Source organism: Salvelinus alpinus, chromosome 13 (genome assembly GCF_045679555.1).
Source record: "Salvelinus alpinus chromosome 13, SLU_Salpinus.1, whole genome shotgun sequence".
Taxonomy (NCBI): domain Eukaryota; kingdom Metazoa; phylum Chordata; class Actinopteri; order Salmoniformes; family Salmonidae; genus Salvelinus; species Salvelinus alpinus.
Window position 1 is genome coordinate 29,998,567 of NC_092098.1, and position 20,440 is coordinate 30,019,006.

The following is a 20,440-nucleotide window of genomic DNA, read 5'->3' on the forward strand; positions in this document are numbered from 1 at the left end:
TTTTATCAGAAATACAGTGTAGACATTGTTAATGTTGCAAATTACTATTGTAGCTGGAAACGGCTGATTTAAAAAAAATGGAATATCTACATATGCGTACAGAGGCCCATTATCAGCAACCATCACTCCTGTGTTCCTTAGACTAGTTGAGTATCTGGAGCATCAGCATTTGTGGGTTTCATTACAGGCTCAAAATGGCCAGAAACAAAGGATTTTCTTCTGAAACTCATCAGTCTATTCTTGTTATGAGAAATTAAGGCTATTTCATGCGAGAAATTGCCAAGAAACTGAAGATCTCGTACAACGCTGTGTACTACTCCCTTCACAGAACAGCGCAAACTGGATCTAACCAGAATAGAAAGAGGCCCCGGTGCACAACTGAGCAAGAGGACAAGTACATTAGAGTGTCTAGTTGGAGAAACAGACGCCTCACAAGTCCTCAACTGGCAGCTTCATTAAATAGTACCCGCAAAACACCAGTCTCAACGTCAACAGTGAAGAGGCAACACCAGGATGCTGGCCTTCACTCCTATCAAATCCCATTGAGAACATAGATCAGACAGAAAAACCTGAATTATTGCATCTCATTGTGTTGTTGTCCTCCAGTGGCCAGCTAGCTAAAATTGGCCCTTTCCTAAATTCTCCAGGAATGGAGATAGGGATTTGGACTTCTGTTTTTCCTGGTTTTACTTAATTCTCCGGACTGGCCAAAGATTATAACAGCGATTCTGATCCAACCATTAATTCAGAACTTGTTGTGCCTCTGGCCTGATAGGATGGAAGTTCAATATGTAGCTAGATGTATAGTCGTGGCCAAAAGTTTTGAGAATGACACAAATATAAATTTTCAAGGGCCTCCTGGGTGGCGTAGTGGTCTAAGGCACTGCATCGCAGTGCTAGCTGTGCCAACAGAGACTCTGGGTTCGAGCCCAGGCTCTGTCGCAGCCGGCCGCGACCGGGAGGTCCATGGGGCGACGCACAATTGGCCTAGCCTCGTCCGGGTTATGGAGGGTTTGGCCGGTAGGGATATCCTTGTCTCATCGCGCACTAGTGACTCCTGTGGCGGACCGGCGCGCTGTGTTAAGAAGCAGTGCGGCTTGGTTGGGTTGTGTTTCGGAGGACATATGGCTCTCGACCTTTGTCTCTCCCGAGCCCGTACGGGAGTTGTAGCGATGAGACAAGACAGTAACTACTAACAATTGGATACCACCAAATTGGGGATAAATTTTATTTTCACAAAGTCTGCTGCCTCAGTTTGTATGCTGGCAATTTGCATATACTCCAGAATGTTATGAAGAGTGATCAGATGAATTGCAATTAATTGCAAAGTCCCTCTTTGCCATGCAAATGAACTGAATCCCCCAAAAACATTTCCACTGCATTTCAGCCCTGCCACAAAAGGACCAGCTGACATCATGTCAGTGATTATCTCGTTAACACAGGTGTGAGTGTTGACGAGGACAAGGCTGGAGATCACTCTGTCATGCTGATTGAGTTTCAATAACAGACTGGAAGCTTCAAAAGGAGGGTAGTCCTTGGAATCATTGTTCTTCCTCTGTCAACCCAGGTTACCTGCAAGGAAACACGTGCCGTCATCATTGCTTTGCACAAAAAGGGCTTCACAGGCAAGGATATTGCTGCCAGTAAGATTGCACCTCAATCAAAAGCTTGTCCGGAGAAGACGAGGTGAGCGCCCCACCATCAGTCCTGTGTCATGCCAACAGTAAAGCATCCTGAGACCATTCATGTGTGAGGTTGCTTCTCAGCCAAGGGAGTGGGCTCACTCACAATTTTGCCTAAGAACACAGCCATGAATAAAGAATGGTACCAACACATCCTCCGAGAGCAACTTCTCCCAACCATCCAGGAACAGTTTGGTGACGAACAATGCCTTTTCTAGCATGATGGAGCACCTTGCCATAAGGCAAAAGTGATAACTAAGTGTCTCGGGGAACAAAACATTGATATTTTGGGTCCATGGCCAGGAAACTCCCCAGACCTTAATCCCATTGAGAACGTGTGGTCAATCCTCAAGAGGCGGGTAGACAAACAAAAACCCACAAACTCCAAGCATTGATTATGCAAGAATGGGCTGCCATCAGTCAGGATGTGGCCCAGAAGATAATTGACAGCATGCCAGGGCGGATTGCAGAGGTCTTGAAAAAGAAGGGTCAACACTGCAAATATTGACTCTTTGCATCAACTTCATGTAACTGTCAATAAAAGCCTTTGACACTTATGAAATGCTTGTAATTATACTTCAGTATTCCATAGTAACATCTGACAAAAATATCTAAAGACACTGAAGTAGCAAACTTTGTGGAAATTAATATTTGTGTCATTCTCAAAACTTTTGGCCACGACTGTAGAAGGCTAATGTTAACTAGCTAACGTTGCCCATGAATGCAAGTTAGGCTACCGAGCAAGCATTTTAGCCAGTTAGCCCAGGACAACAAAAAATAAAAGCATGTAATGTATGACAGAGTGATAGACCGTTTCGTCAACACGAAAGAGAGGAGGATGGCATTGGTGTAGGGTGAGTCAACATGCATGCACACATGCAAACAGAAATCCACATCATATTTAGCTTATGTTGATTGGACTAAATTGTTGAAGTTGAAATGGTGTTTGAATAGTGGAGGCAGCTTCTGTTTTCTTAAGTCTCTGTGGTTCTAAACCAATAGATGTTTAGTGGTCCGAAAATGTCGGAAACATTAACTTGCTTTGACCATGCTGTAGGTCATGTAACTATCTGTTACTGTACATGCAATATGCTTTGTGGACTTCACTGGACAGAGGTTGCTATCCGGTTTTGTGATAAAACAAAAAAGTGTGGTTGAATTTATTCTGCTACTAGGACTTCTGATTGTCTCTGCCTTTATGCCTATATTTCACAGTCGCAAGGCATATGAATTAACAGGTTGTAGAGCAAACAATGCAATTATCACAAGACATAGGTTGTAATATGGCATTGGGGGGGGGGGGGGGGGTCTGACTTCCCCAGTGATTTTATCCATGCACCCCTAATGATTGTTACCCATCCTCAAGACGGCCTCTACAGCCGTTCCAACATAACTAGTTGTCAGGCAGTAAGTAATGTCTATCTTTAGCCACCACAGCATATGTGTTGAATTATGCATTGCATATATTGCATAGGCTCCTCCTGTGGTTATTTTTTCTTTATAATGACATGGTGGAATTGTGAGGACAAATGAGCCTGCTGACATGTATGCCTGCATCCATTTTGTTCCTCTCTCTCCCACTCCCTTGTCAACAGCCATCATTAAGGGGTGTAAGGAACACCTGACAAGCTGCTCAGTTCACCCAGCTTCAAAGTGCCTTGTCAGATGAGGAGATGGTGACGGCTTCAAACACAAGCCGACTGGGTTTGCAACGCCGAGCTGCTTTCATCATCAGCATTGTTAATAAAAGGTTATTAGTCAGCTGCTCTGACACACACACACACACACACACTTCCCAGGAAGTGCACTGCTGTAGCGGGACAGAGGTGGCCACTCGTTAACAATAACTGAGTGAGGTCTGCGTCCTACTTTGCTTCCGACAGTGCTGCTTCCAGCATATTCTGTCAATCATTTACATTTACATTTACATTTAAGTCATTTAGCAGACGCTCTTATCCAGAGCGACTTACAAATTGTTACCATGTGGGTTTTAGCTTGCTTGAGCCTGATAACTGAAGAGTGTTAATTCACCTGTTTCCATACATTTCATTTTAAAACTGTTATCTTACAAAGGAGTTGTTTAATCTAACTGCTTAACTATTTATCTGTACATGGATGGAATTGTATTTGTAGTTAAAAAAAAAAAAAAATCCTAATCTTTACAGGAAACATAGTCAGAGAAATGCTGATGAATGTCTTGCTCGAGCTGTGTATGCAACTGGCAATGGGTATTGGAAAAGATTTCTGAATGTTCTTCGCCCAGCATACACCCCTCCAACCAGACATGCTTTATCTACTCATTTGCTGGATGCAGAGTTCAACAGAGTTCAAGTGAAGGTCAAGCAAATAATAGAGAAAGCAGACCTTATTACAATCACCTCTGATGGGTGGTCAAATGTTTGTGGGCAAGGAATAATTAAACTATATCATCTCCACCCCTCAACCAGTATTCCACAAGAGCACAGACACAAGGGACAACAGACACACCGGTCTCTACATTACAGATGAGCTGAAGGCAGTCATCAATGATGTTGGACCACAGAAGGTATTTGCACTGGTGACAGACAATTCTGCGAACATGAAGGCTGCTTGATCTAAAGTGGAGGAGTCCTACCCTCACATCACACCCATTGGCTGTGCTGCTCATGCATTGAATCTGCTCCTCAAGGTCATCATGGCACTGAAAACAATGGATATACTCTACAAGAGAGCCAAGGAAATGGTTAAGTATGTGAAGGGTCATCAAGTTATAGCAGCAATCTACCTCACCAAGCAAAGTGAGAAGAATAAGAGCTCCACATTGAAGCTGCCCAGCAACTCCCGTTGGGGTGGTGTTGTCATCATGTTTGACAGTCTCCTGGAGGGGAAGGAGTCTCTCCAAGAAATGGCCATATCGATATGGACAGCCCCATCAAGAGGATCCTCCTGGATTATGTATTTTGGGAGAGAGTGGTAAGCAGCCTGAAACTCCTGAAACCTATAGCAGTAGCCATTACACGAATTGAGGGAGACAATGCCATCCTGTCTGATGTTCAGATTCTGCTTGCAGATGTAAGAGAAGAAATCCGTACTGCCCTGCCCACTTCACTGTTGCTCCAAGCAGAGGAAACTGCAGTTCTGAAATACACCAAAAAGACTTCTGCCTGAAGCCCATACACGCCGCAGCGTACATGTTGGACCCCAAGTATGCTGGCAAGAGAATCCTGTCTGGTGCAGAGATCAACAAGGCCTATGGTGTCATCACTACTGTGTCTCGTCACCTTGGCCTGGACGAGGGCAAGGTTCTTGGCAGTCTGGCGAAGTACACTTAGTCTGGCGAAGTACACAATCACAGAGTAGGTACAAATTCAAATGAAGGTCAATGGTCTTACTAGTGTTTGATGGTTGGATAATGATCAACTGTTATATTTGATGGCTCCATAAGTACATGATCTTTGTGTACATTGTTTCAGAAATCCAGACAGACAATAAGCACAGGCTTCCTGTGCGCAAAGCCAAAGCATTCCTGTCACTTGAATGTTTTTGAATCGTGACAATCATACCCTACTTTTTTTGGTTAAATTCAAAAGTGAGTTCTCATTAAATGTGACATATACGATAGCGAGCGCAGTCCCATTTCGGTGTCGTGATTCCTTTATCCTCCAGAAGTATCATTACGTGTCAGCCATGACAGTTTGAGAGGAGGGTTGCGTCTCACCCACACACTGAGCCGGCTGACGCTGGCCCGGGTGTACCTTGTCACAATGCCCCCCCCCCCACATAAGTGTGAAACCTAGCTGATTTCTCTACCTTTCAAATGTGTGCCTATAATCTCTCAGGCAGGGATGGGAATGTGACAAAATCGTATTCACACTGGCGTCATTGCAAACGTACACACACACACACACACACACACACACACACACACACACACACACACACACACACAAATCCACATCTGCGTTCATTTCCACCATTTCGAATACACACACAGGGAGAGCAGCAAAGGGGATCTCCACCTCTCTCCCAGGCCTATTATTAGATCTTCAACAGAGACAAAATAATCACACGTTCAGCTGAAACACAACAGGAGCTGATGCTTGCAGCACAGTGTGTAAGAATGGGTCTCACTTTGTGCCATATTAAGACATTGCTCTCCTTTAAAAATACTATCATTAGAGCTGCAGGAATGACACAGTGGAAAACAAATAATCAAACTATGATAACTTTAGAGAGAGGGAACCAGGAAACACTGCAAATATCCACAAATGGAAATTGTTTTTGTGTAATAAATGCATAATATGTGAGTTCTCATTAGATAAACATAGGCTTATCCATGGGGTCAATTACATTTAATATCTGTCAATATATAAACACCAGGCCTACTGTCTGTTCTGGTAGTATAGGCTCTGGCAGCATCCAGAGCTGTGTGCAAATTTGAATAAAACAAACAGTCATAGACAATAAGCTCTTTGTGCAAAGCAGATCTAGCACACTGATACTGCTACAACAACTAATCTCAACGCTTCAGTCTCTTCCCAAACATTCGGAATGGGTGGCATTGGCACAACAAGATTAGGTCTTTGAAATGGGGCAGGGAGTGAACATCAAAATACTGTTATATGATATGGAATAGCTTCAGTAAACTACTGACACGAAACCGAACACAGCACTTCCAATTCAGCATTGAGTTCCCTAGCTCTATGTAAAGTAAACACAGAGCAAACATAATACATTGAAAGCTCATATTTACAAGGTCAAGTATTCATTATTTCCAAACACTTGGGTGCCTTTAATAGTGGCAATTAAATGGCTCTATTTTAGACTGGGCTATGTTTGCTTCTTGTTGTGTCGTTTATTGTTGGTGTCAAAATTACAAGCATCAATTTGCAATCATCCTCGACATGCTTGAGAAATTCACAATTGTCTTTTCGGTCTCTTCGGTGGTTTGATGTACTATTTATGTATGCGAGTGTGACGTAATATATCTAAAAATGCTCACACACATTTTGCTTTGAATTGAATGTATTGTGGAGCCCGCGCCCACGAGCGCAGGTGAGCTAAAGATGGTTGCGAATACACAGAAATTGAGTTTAAAAAAAAAGGCAAATCAGGAAATAGTGAACAAAGTGTGTATAGTGTCACCTCCATACTGTTGTCATGCCTGTACGACTAAACTGTATGAATCGGAAAGTCTGCTATGGTTAATATGAGGAATCCAATAGTTCCTTCCTACGAATGAAATGACGTCGTGCGACGCAAAAAGAGAGGGTGAATTCACATTAACGGTACCTCGAATAACTTGGATGCACGAATGGAAGGAGAGGAACCGACGTACAGCTGAAATATATTTGAAGTTCGTCTTTCCTCTCTTACATATGTCACAACATAAGCCATCCAATGACGTCAGCGGCAACATGGGAGACGACGATGTCAGGACATTGCAAGTGGCTTCACAGGCCACCCGGCAAAACTGACCGGAGAGCAATTATTTAGCAACCAAATTGCTCACAGAATGTAAAAGGCTGCTTTTTTTTTAAGAACACTGTAGGCTATCGGTAGCTTATATTTTATATTAACTGTGTTTCCGTAAATCAGTCATAGCAAATTATTGTAAAATAGACTACAGCCAACACAATTATAGTGTACGTTCACTTAGGTTGACTCCAAATTCCTGACCTATTCTAGTTGAAACTGGTAATGCAAAAGGCAAACCACAAACCGTTCGTTTAAGCTTCATACAAAACAATTTATAAAATCAAATCGGTACTTACTATTTGCACAGGTGCTGAAGACACATATCGAGGCATTCCCCTTCCACTTCGTCCGCCGAGGTGAGGTCCGATAAAGGGCGCATTGGCACAGGGTCGTTCTCCTGGAGTGGTGGCCTCATCTCTCGGAGGAAGAGCTCCAAGAACCTTCGGAAGGTTTTCTCCTCTGTTGCAGAGCCGGCCATCACTTCTCATTCCTGGACAGACAAGAGACAGCAGTAGCCAGGCAAGAAGACTACTTCAAATCGCTGGCTGGACAGCTCCCCACTGGTGTCTGTTGGGAACGCGCGCGCGTAAACAAGGCTTTCGCTCAATCACAGAAGAGGGTGGGTGGATGATGATAACGTATAGGAAATGGGAGGGAATTTTTTGATAAAAGGGAGGACGCGTCAGGTTTGGGAACGCGCACGTACAAGAGTCACCGCGAAAATAAGATCAAAGTGAGGAATTTTTGTATGGAGGTCAATGAGTGTCGAATTTGTTAAACAAACAATTACTAATTTGCTACGTGAAGCTTATTTGATCGGATAGAAGTGTCGTAATGGTTCGGTTGTTACGAATGCACTGATATAAGTGGATGCACGTGTCATTTCGGCAACTTAGGAAAAAAACGAATTTATATCGGACTTGTGCCTTTTGTTCACACTCGTATATACCCTCTCATTGGCTAGAATTGTCCCACCTGATCTCGCCTCCCGCCTGACTTCCATCTTTGAGGACATGCAGTTCCATTGTAAGAGTGGTCACACGATTTACTTGTCAATATAATAGATACTCGTTGGATTAAATAAACCACATGCTTTAAAATAAGCTTTAAAGGTGGGCAAATTGCCTTCACTGTGCAGTAACTAACAACAAATATCATTAGCATACAGTGCAGTCAGAAAGTATTCAGACCCCTTGACTTTTTCCACATTTTGTTATGTTACAGCCTTATTCTAGAATGGATTACATTGTTCTCCCCCTAAATCTACACACAATACCCCATAATGACAAAGAAAAAACTGTTTAGAATATTTTTCTAATGTATTACAAATAAAAAACAGAAATATCACATTTACATAAGTATTCAGACCGTTTACTCAGTACTTTGTTGAAGCACCTTTGGCAGCAATTACAGCCTCGAGTCTTGGCACACCTGTATTTGTGGAGTTTTTCCCATTCTTCTCTGCAGATCCTCTTAAGCTCTGTCAGGTTGGATAAGAAACGTCGCTGCACAGATATGTTCAGGTCTCCAGAGATGTTCGATCAGGTTCAAGTCTGGGCGGGACACTCAGACTTGGCCCGAAGCCACTCCTGCGTTGTCTTGGCTGTGTGCCTAGGGTCGTTGTCCTGTTGAAAAGGTGAACCTTCACTCCAGTCTAAGGTCTTGAGCAGGTTTTCGTCAAGGATCTCTACTTTGCTCCGTTCATCTTTCCCTCGATCCTGACTAGTCTCCCAGTCCCTGCCGCTGAAAAACATACCCACAGCATGATACTGCCACCACCATTCTTCACCGTAGGGATGGTGCCAGGTTTCCTCCAGAAGTGACGCTTGGCATTCAGGTCAAAGAGTTCAATCTTGGTTTCATCAGACTAGAGAGTCTTGCTACTCATGGTCTGAGAGTCCTTTAGGTGCAAGAGGGCTGTCATGTGCCTTTTACTTTGGGCTCCTTAGTGGCACAGCGGTCTAAGGCACTGCATATCAGTGCTAGAGGCGTCACTACAGACCCTAGTTTGATCCCTGGTTCGAACCGGCTGTGATTGGGAGTTGTTGGGTGGTCCTTTGACACAGACACAGGAACCTTGGTATGAAACTCTTTAGTAATAAAATGCAATTGCAGACAGAGATTCACATACAGAGTACCTCAGTAGTCTATAGTAAAGATATGTGTCGCGAAACAGGAGACCACACTCTTTATACAACCTACTGTCAATCATATCTTAACATTGTTGCATTGGATTAGATACAAAGTATCGAAGATGAGAAAAACATGTCTAGACTGTGGTTTCTCACTCTACTATCTCGGCCTTGAGCCTGCGTAACTATCAGCAGTTGCAGACAATTCTCAGCCTGAGAACTAAAGCAGTACATCTCCATTTACCCAGTACTTTTCCATCATTGTGCATTGCAAGGTGAACCTGTCAATAAGGACTAAACAGTACTTTTTCCTTTCTTTTTGCAAGATCTATAAAATCCATGGCAAGATGGACAAAGAGTCCTCTTGGCGTAGGGAAATTACCTGGTTTCAGAGGTGTTCCTTTGGCAATGTTAATTTGCATGCACGTAGCACATTGAAACAGAAACTGTTTCACATGCTGAGTCAAATTTGGACAAAACCAATCCAAAGAAATGGCCTCTATCATATCCCCTCTTGACAAATGGGCCATACCATGGGCCACTTGGCATACAGAGGCGATAAGACAAGCAGGCAGACACGGTCTGCCAGACAGTCTGTCTCCAAATTTTAGAAACGGGGTCAAGTTTACAACCCTACTGTTGCCATACCAAATGAAAACCAACATCCAAAGCCTGTTTAGATGCCAAATCAGTGTCTTTCCCAACAGTAGCAGAGAAGAACATGGAGTGGCCATGACACTTTGAGGCAGCCAATTTAGCAGCCTCATCTGCCATGGCGTTACCCATTCTCACAAAATATTTCCCCCCCAGTGTGAGCAGCAACCTTCACAATAGCCAAAGCATAGTGCAACATCATAGCCTCCAAGAGATCTAAAACCATAGTTATATTATGAATAGGACTTCCACAAGCATTGTGAAAACCCCTACTCCTCCAGACACCACACCAGGAGAGACAAACCCCTATTGCATAAGCAGAATCAGAGAAGATTGTAACCCTTTTCCCTTCTCCCATTTTACAGGCAGTGGTTAGTGCCAAAAGTTCAGCCTGTTGAGCTGAGAAAATATCTGGTAATGGTTGTTGTATGTGAGTGGTTCTATCAATTGTCTCAATACCAAACCCTGCATGTTTCATCCCTGTAGTTTGATCTATATATGCAAAACCGTCAGGGCAGTGTCAGAGGTCAGGCTGGTGCACCTAAGCAAGAACAGTGGGCTCCAATGTCAATTAAGAATGGGTTAGTTCTTCCATGTACCCGAAGTTTGATTATTTGGTCCTTTTCCCCTCCCCCATCCTCGAATATGTACTGGGGACACTGGAGGAAAGGGTCTGGGCCTCTTCATTGCTGATCGTCAGGAAAATAAGAACTGTTGGTGTTCTGATTTCCTTGTGGCCAGACACCACCTCTTCCCCCTCTCTGTGGTTGATTTCCTCCGCGTCCTTGGTGGCCAGGACCAGGCTTGTAACCTCCTTGTGCCTGCTGGGGAGGTCCTCCATAGGTTTGGGGTTGCTGCTGATATCCACCTTGTTGTTGGTATCCTCCTGTTTCCTCCTCTGAAATTTCCTCTCCCTCCAGGTGTTGTAGCCCATCCTTGATATTGAGGATTTTGTGGACATTGGTTCCTCATGTGTCCAAATTGTCCACACCCCCAGCATTGTATAGGTGGCATTCTGGGTGATGGTGGACCCCATGGTTGTGGGTTCCCATAGGTCTGAGGGGGAAATTGTACAAAGGCACTATGGGCTGTGGTTGCGGCGCATGTCCACTTGGGGGCGCTGTAGGAGCAGGAGTGTTCATCACCATGTCAGGCTCACCTTTTTAGTTTGTCATATTGTCTCCTGTTTTCCTCAGAATCGTCATCCTGCAGTTCCCTCAGTTGTTTTCGGTGTTCGCGGACTTCACGCCTTAAGTCTTTCCATTGTTCTTTGAAAACACAGTATTATTTTACTCATTCCAAACTTTGTTCTTCCATCATGTCTGGCAGTTCTCACTGGTGTGTATGGGATCTTTTTCTTATTGCCTGTTTCCCAGTCCTTCTCCGGATCCCAGGGTCCACTACTGCCCTTATATGAACTGCTGGCCATATGCGGAATCTTCGTGTCTTTGTCTGGGTTTCCGAGAGGGCTTGACGAGGACCAGGGGGACCATAATTCTGCCAATTACTGAAACTTTTTTTCTCCATCTAGTTCTATTTTTTTTTTCTCCATTTGTACTCTCACCCTCTTCTACTTCATCTTCTTTCATTAGTTCCCCCTTAATAATTACCTTTCTACCAGTAGCTATCACTTCCACACCTCATTCTTTATCTTCATAAGGTGGGGGAGCTATAGGGTGAAGGGGCCCACACAGGAACATTTGATAAGACTAAGTGTGATGTGATAAGTGACAGTCAAGGGAAGGCAAGCCAGTAAGAAGGTTACCATACTGTCAGCCACTATATTGAGACTAATCCAGGGTCTCTTTTTCCCTTGTTCCGCTTCCCTTTGACTCAACTGTTTCAACTGACTTTGAGCATAAAACGTCTGTCCTTCAGTCCGAATTAGTCCCAATATAGTGGCTGACAATATGGTAACCTTCTTATTACTCTTCTTCTTACTGGCTTGCCTTCCCTTGACTTTGTCACTTCACACTTGTCAAATGTTCCTGTGACCGGATATCTGTACTTTTCTTCTTTGTTTGTCCATTTACAAAACACCCAGTACAGGTCAGTTTTCAAGTAGGGATATTTGTCCTGTAAATATTGTTTGGGACTAATATGTTTCATTGGTGTGGGACCCACTGTCTCTGCACTGCCTTTGGTTGAATCTGTCATTTTGTTTTAATCAGGTTCTATGTAATGTGGACTGAGTGACTTATCTGTATGGTACTGTAGAAAAACCCAGTTCTCTCCCCGTATACGGGTAGTAGAACCTAACATAGGATGATATACCCAACGCAGTTCTATTTTCTCTAACCCCTCTTCTTCTTTAGTTTCACTACATTCACTAACCACGCTACTGTAAATGGTTCCACATGTGTGGTAAATAACCACAATTGGTTTTTAACTTCAGTACGGGGGTCTCCCTGTCTCCTCTCTTGTGGATGTAATGGAAGAGAAAACTCTCAACATGTCTTTCCCAATACGCAATTCACAAATGTATCTCTTTCTTGTACTAGTCTTAAATACGTGTTGTCTATACCAGTCTAGATTTATTTCAGTACATATAAATTCTTGATATTGACTAGCATATATCCATTCACTGTTATCAAATGCACTCAACTCATACAATTGTCCCACACCAAATCTATAATCCCACCAATTATACATATATCAAAACAAAACCAATGCCTTCCCTCAGGTATGAACACCACACATACAGTTGAAGTCGGAAGTTGACTGTGCCTTTAAACAGCTTGAAAAGTCCTGAAAATTATGTCATGGCTTTAGAAGCTTCTGATAGGATAATTGACATAATTTGAGTCAATTGGAGGTGTACCTGTGGATGTATTTCAAGGCCTACCTTCAAACTCAGTGCCTCTTTGCTTGACATCATGGGAAAATCAAAAGAAATCAGCCAAGACCTCAGAAAAGAAATTGTAGACGTCCACAAGTCTGGTTCACCCTTGGGAGCAATTTCCAAACGCCTGAAGGTACCACGTTCATCTGTACAAACAATAGTATGCAAGTATAAACACCATGGGACCACGCAGCCGTCATACCGCTCAGGAAGGAGACATCTTCTGTCTCCTAGAGATGAATGTACTTCGGTGCGAAAAGTGCAAATCAATCCCAGAACAACAGCAAAGGACCATGTGAAGATGCTGGAGGAAACAGGTACAAAAGTATCTATATTCACAGTAAAATGAGTCCTATATCGACATGACCTGAAAGGCCACTCAGCAAGGAAGAAGCCACTGCTCCAAAACCGCCATAAAAAAGCCAGACTACGGTTTGCAACTGAACATGGGGAGATAGATCATACTTTTTGGAGAAATGTCCTCTGGTCTGATGAAACAAAAACAGAACTGTTTGGCCATAATGACCAAAAACACCAAAAGAAAGGTGCCCAGGGTCCCTGCTCATCTGCGTCAACGTGCCTTTGGCATGCTGCAAGGGGGCATGAGGACTGCAGATGTGGCCAGGGCAATAAATTGCAATGTCCATACTGTGAGATGCTTATGACAGCGCTACAGGGAGACAGGGCGGACAGCTTATCGTCCTCACAGTGGCAGACTACGTATAACAACACCTGCACAGGATCGGTACATCCGAACATCACACCTGCGGGACAGGTACAGGATGGCAACAACAACTGCCCGAGTTACACCAGGAACGCACAATCCCCCCATCAGTGCTCAGACTGTCCGCAATAGCCTGAGAGAGGCTGGACTGAGGGCTTGTAGGCCTGTTGTAAGGCAGGTCCTCACCAGACATCACCGGCAACAACGTCGCCTATGGGCACAAACCCACCATCGCTGGACCAGACAGGACTGGCAAAAAGTGCTCTTCACTAACGAGTCGCGGGTTTTGTCTCACCAGGGGTGATGGCCGGATTCGCGTTTATCGTTGAAGGAATGAGCGTGACACGAGGCCTGTACTCTGGAGCGGGACCGATTTGGAGGTGGAGGGTCCGTCATGGTCTGGGGCGGTGTGTCACAGCATCATCGGACTGAGCTTGTTGTCATTGCAGGCAATCTCAACACTGTGCGTTACAGGGAAGACATCCTCCTCCCTCATATGGTACTCTTCCTGCAGGCTCATCCTTACATGACCCTCCATCATGACAATTCCACCAGCCATACTGCTCGTTCTGTACGTGATTTCCTGCAAGACAGGAATGTTAGTGTTCTGCCATGGTCAGCGAAGAGCCCGGATCTCAATCCCATTGAGCACGTCTGGGACCTGTTGGATCGGAGGGTGAGGGCTAGGGCCATTCCCCCCAGAAATCTCTGGGAACTTTCACGTGCCTTGGTGGAAGAGTGCCTTGGTGGAAGGGGTAATATCTCACGGCAAGAACTGGCAAATCTGGTGCAGTCCATGAGGAGGAGATGCACTGCAGTACTTAATGCAGCTGGTGGCCACATCAGATACTGACTGTTACTTTTGATTTTGACACATCTTTCCATTTCTGTTAGTCACATGTCTGTGGAACTTGTTCAGTTTGTCTCAGTTTTTGAATCTCATGCTCATACAAATATTTACACATGTTAAGTTTGCTGAAAATTAACACAGTTGACAGTGAAAGGACGTTTATTTTTTTGCTGAGTTTAAAAGCCTGTTATAGTGTAAAGCTAGAATCCTTAATTGAAACAGTAAAAAGCTGAGGAATTGGCTCAGAGAAATGTAACCACTCTCAAATTCATAGACAGTGCCATGGATGCAAAGACTGACAATCCATTATATTACAATTTTAGTTTTAACCATGTTGAGGCTATACAGTGTGTTTGTTTAAATTTACATTGTTTACCAACATTAGAGTAAAACAACCTTATATGTTTGGTTCTGATGGGATGACAGTTTAACTAAACTCACGAGCCATTAATAAATTATACTGAACAAAAATATAAAATGCAACATGCAACAATTTCAATTTACAGTTCATAAAGAAATCAGTCAATTGAAATAAATTAGGCACAATCTATGGATTTTACATGACTGGGAATAGAGATATGCATCAGATACCAGATACCACCATTTTCCTCATGCAGTGCAACATCTCCTTTGCATAGAGTTGATCATGCTGTTGATTGTGGCCTATGGAATGTTGTCCGACTCCTCTTCAAATGGCTGTGCAAAGTTGCTGGATATTGGCGGGAACTGGAACACGCCAATGCAGAAGAAGTGGGACATTTTCAACTTTCAGGAATTGTGTACAGATCCTTGCAACATGGGGCCGTCCATTATCATGCTGAAACATGGCACGGGCCTCAGGATCTAGTCACGGTATCTCTGTGCATTCAAATTGCCATCAATAAAATGCAATCATGGTCATTGTCTGCAGCTTATGCCTGGCAATACCATAACTCCACCGCCACCACGGGGCACTCTGTTCACAACGTTGACATCAGCAAACCGCTCATCCACACAACGCCATACACGTGGTCTGCGGTTGTGAGGCCAGTTGGACGTACTATCAAATTCATTAAAATAGTAATGAGCAGAGTATACTAGATCCCAATTTTAGCTTCAATACACCAGCAATGATTAAAAAAAACACGTGCATTGATTTGATTTATTGGCACATTTAATCATATAGCGTGACGTAGTTTAAAATTCAGTGGATAATGCTGAATTCTGACATCTTTATGTACGTTCGCCATTGAACACTTATGGGAGATTCTGGAGTGGCACCCGAGACAGCGTTTTCCACCACCGTCAACAAAACACCAAATTATGGAATTTCTTGTGGAAGAACGGCGTCACATCCCTACACCAGACGTACTGTATGTCCTTGAACAGATTATTTAAAAAATCACACACAGAAGTTAAGGGTCATTTAGTTGCTAATGGCAGCCTGCAGTACACCGGTCGGCCTTCAACTAGAGTTCAGGCGTCCGCATGCTTCCCAAACGAAACAGTTCGTCCATTTACACTAAATGACCAAAAGTATGTGGACACGAACATCTCATTCAAACATTTTGGGCATTATGGAGTTGGTCCCTCCTTTGCTGCTATAACAGCCTCCACTCTTCTGGGAAGGCTTTCCGCTAGATGATGGAACATTGCTGTGGGGACTTGCTTCCATTCAGCCACAAGTGCATTAGTGAGGTCGGGCACTGATGTTGGGCGATTAGGCCTGGCTCACAAAAGGTGTTCCATGGAGTTGAGGTCAGGGCTCTGCGCAGGCCAGTCAAGTTCTTCCACACTGATCTCAACATACCATTTCTGTATGGACCTCGCTTTGTGCACAGAGGGTATTGTCATGCTGAAACAGGAAAGGGCCTTACCCAAACTGTTGCCACAAAGTTGGAAGCACAGAATCGTCTAGAATGTCATTGTATGGTGTAGCGTTAAGATTTCCCTTCACTGGAACTAAGGGTCCGAGCCCAAACCATAAACATTTTAAAAAACAGCCCCAGACCATTATTCCTCTTCCAAACTTTACAGTTGCCACTATACATTGAGGCAGGTAGCGTTCACCTGGAATTCATCAAACCCAGATTAGTCAGTCGGACTGCTAGATTAGGGCTGGGCAATAAATCTAATTAATTAAGATTGATGTTTTTCCAAGATATTCCAAATGCCTGTATCGCAAGAATCAAGGTTTGGTTATTTTTCGTTGAGCATTGATCTCCGCTTATTCATGTTATTTTTCTGTCTCGTGTCTTTTGCTCCTTCTATGCAACTTTACATTTACACCAGAGAACATTATATAAATGACGTGATGGGCATGTCTCCGCCCTAACAATGGGAGTCGTCTGAAAGGCGGGCAAGCAGGTGACAAGCTTAGGTCCAAAATAAGCCCATAGAAATGCATTGAGGTTATTTTGGCGAGAGTGAAACCTCTCGTTTCGCCTCTTCCTCTCTGCTCTCACACACACACAACAAAGATGAGAGATCACTTCTTTGTGACAAGCGGTTTCAACTCGCTATTTGCATTTGAGGTTTGATCCAACAGAATTGGTCAACTGGACACTGAAACACATTGTTATAGTAAAATAATCTCTCAGAGGAGAAGATACGTTTTTATGTCTTAACTACTCAAATTGCGCTCAGAACACACAAACCTAAAAATCGGAGTATCAATGAACATTGGTTCTGGAAAATGAATGCTCAGTTTGTCCCGCTTGCATTGCAGTAGTTATAGCAGCATTTCAGCCAAAGACTGTTATACTAGCTGTCTAGTCTGTTTAAAAATGAGAAATATGCATTTGTATAAGGAATTGGCAACTCATTCTCATTCAGAGAAATAATGTAGGCCACTTGATTTCAACATCTGAACAAAGTGGACAGGCTAGAATGCTGTTTAAACAGTTGAGATGGACAGAAGGGTGTGTTCATAACAATTCAACTGTTCTACCTTGTTAGCTAGCAAATAAATCCAAGTTGGCTAAACTTGAAACATAAAGATTAACTGGCTACTTTTTAATTTTCTATAATGCCTGTTACAAGAAGTTAGTCATTATTTGTTAATGTGCATTATGCATGTTCTGGTTAAATTTGAAACAAAAAGTCATTTTCATAGACGGACTAGAAAGCCAGATCAGTGATTATTGCAAAAAAAAGCTGTGGTTTTAAATAATTCGTGGGTCTTATGGTTGTGGAAGGCTTATTTTTAGTTTAGGTATAATTTCACAATCCCTGAAATAATTCAAATCATTGCTGACAGTTTGAAATGCAGTATATTTTACCAAGATGTACAGTAAAAAATCATCCATAAAGTAAAAAAGCACACACTACCGCTCAAAAGTTTTAGAACACCTTCTCATTTAAAGGTTTCTTTATTTTTACTATTTTCTACATTGCAGAATAATAGTAAAGACATCAACACTATGATATAATATACAGAATCATGTAGTATCCAAAAAGTGTAAAATAATTTTTTTTTCTTTTTTTTCTCCAAATGGCCACCCTTTGCCTTGATGACAGCTTTGCACACTCTTAGCATTCTTTAAGCAAGCTTCACCTGGAATGCTTTTCCAACAGTCTTGAAGGAGTTCCCACATATGCTTTTCCTTCACTCTGCGGTCCGACTCATCTCAAACCATCTCAATTGGGTTGAGGTCGGGGGATTGTGGAAGCCAGGTCATCTGATGCAGCACTCCATCACTCTTCATCTTGGTCAAATAGCCCTTACACAGCATGGAGGTGTGTTGGGTCATTGTCCTGTTGAAAACAAATGATAGTCCCACTAAGCCCAAACCAGATGGGATGGCGTATCGCTGCAGAATGCTGTGGTAGCCATGCTGGTTGTGTGCCTTGAATTATAAATAAAATCAGTGTCACCAGCAAAGCATCCCCACACCATCACACCTCCTCATCCATGCTTTACGGTGGGAAATACACATGCAGAGATCATCTGTTCACCCACACCGCGCCTCACAAAGACACGGCGGTTGGACTCCAGACCAAAGGACACATTTCCACCGGTCTAATGTCCATTGCTCGTGTTTCTTGGCCCAAGCAAGCCTCTTCTTCTTATTGGTGTACTTTAGTAGTGGTTTCTTTGCAGCAATTCGACCATGAAGGCCTGATTCACACAGTCTCTTCTGAACAGTTGATGTTGAGATGTGTCTGTTACTTGAACTCTGTGAAGAATTTATTTGGGCTGCAATTTCTGAGGCTGGTAACTCTAATGAACTTATCCTCTGCAACAGAGGTAACTCTGGGTCTTCCTTTCCTGCGGCGGTCCTCATGAGAGACGGAAATGGAAATTGCGCTTGATGGAAATATTCCATATTGACTGACCTTCATGTTTTAAAGTAAAGTAATGATGGACAGTCGTTTCTCTTTGTTTATTTGAGCTGTTATTGCCATAATATGGACTTGGTATTTTACCAAATAGGGCTATCTTTTGTGTACCACCCCTACTTTGTCACAACACAACTGATTGGCTCAAACACTTTAAGATGGAAAGAAATTCCACAAATTAACTTTTAACAAGGCACACCTGTTAATTGAAATACATTCCAGGTGCCTACCTCATGAAGCTGGTTGAGAGAATGCCAACAGTGTGCAAAGCTGTCATAAAGGCAAAGAGTGGCTACTTTGATGAATCTCAAATTTAAAACATATTTAGATTTGTTTAACACTTTTTTTTGGATGACACATGGAATCATGTAGTATTTCATTAGTGTTGATGTCTTCACTATTATTCTACAATGTAGAAAATAGTAAAAATAAAAACCCTTGAATGAGTAGGTGTTCTAAAAACACACACACACATACACGTATAAAATACATCAAGATGATTTTTAGGTCATATCGCCCAGCCCCATGCCAGATGGTGAAGCATTATTCATCACTCCAGAGAACACGTTTCCACTGCCCCAGAGTCCAATGGCGGTGAGCTTTACACCACTCCAGCCGACACTTGGCATTGCGCATGGTGATCTTAGGATTGTGTGTGGCTCCTCGGCCATGGAAACCCATTTCATGAAGCGCCCGACGAACAGTTCTTGCGTTGACATGGCTTCCAGAGGCAGTTTGGAACTCTGTAGTGAGTGTTGCAACCGAGGACAGACGATTTTTACGCACCACACGCTTCACGCTTCAGTCCCGTTCTGTGTGGCCTACCACGTCGCAGCTGTGCCATCCACTGCACGTTTCCACTGCACAATAACAGTACTTACAGTTGACCGGGGCAGCAAGTTACTGAGCTCTTCAGTAAGGCCATTATACTGCCAATGTTTGTCTATGGCGATTGCATGGCTGTGTGCTTGATTTGATATCCGTCAACAACGGGTGTGACTGAAAAAGCACAATCCACTGATGTCTACATACTTTTGCATATATAATGTATTATGACAGTGACGTTTTTGTTCATTTTGGCCTTCGGCAAAGTTTATTTCGGCTGTTCATACACACAAAAATAATTTGAGGCAAGCCAAAGTTCAGAAGCCAAAGGCGACACCCCTTCGCCATTGATTGGTCAACAGTAGGGATTCTTCAATGAAGTGCTTATTGTCATTCAACAATTGACTCGTTTTCATGCAAATTTTTTCACTTGAGAAATACTGCACCAAACCTCCTCGTAAGATGTAAAATTGCACGACTAAGATCTTAATTCTGACTATTTCGAGGAAGTGTACACTGGCCATGGCGTTTCAATACGGAAAAACAGCACCATTGTCGCTTTCTCATTTTTCAAGCGAAGGTCTTTTCATGCGAAGGTCTGCGAGTACACTCGTTCAGTTCACCTAGCCAAGTTCGCCTCGGCGCCAGCCGAACCTTAGCATACGGATAGGAAGCCTTTACTCAATGAGAGGGGGCAGCATTGAGCTAGCCTGCAACGGCACTTCCTGGAGCAGCTCAAACTGAGCATGTTATGCCTCCATGCAATGCCATCTTAACCGACTTCCTTTGTCCTCAATGCGCTTTTGTGTCTTCACATAGGAATTAATGGTGTCACGTGATTAATGGCTTTGTCCATTCCTACAATATATACAATCATTGGTAGAATTTATGCCAAGGCGTGTTGAAGCTGGTCTGGCGGCTTGTGGTGGCCCAACGCCCTATTAAGACACTATG

At 43.3% G+C, this 20,440-nt stretch overlaps 1 protein-coding gene across 2 annotated transcripts in view; it reads right to left on the reverse strand.

Moving 5' to 3' along the window:
• LOC139537509 (protein phosphatase 1E-like) overlaps window positions 1–7,908 on the reverse strand; it is a 109,409-nt gene extending 101,501 nt beyond the window's left edge. The window contains exon 1 of one of the 2 annotated variants that reach the window (XM_071338901.1): window positions 7,436–7,908. In XM_071338901.1, coding sequence (XP_071195002.1) covers window positions 7,436–7,617 — 182 coding nt within the window. In that variant the 5' untranslated portion in view covers window positions 7,618–7,908. The remainder of the gene's footprint in view (window positions 1–7,435) is intronic. The other variant, XM_071338902.1, reaches the window with a different exon arrangement.
• Between the last annotated feature and the right edge of the window lie 12,532 nt (window positions 7,909–20,440).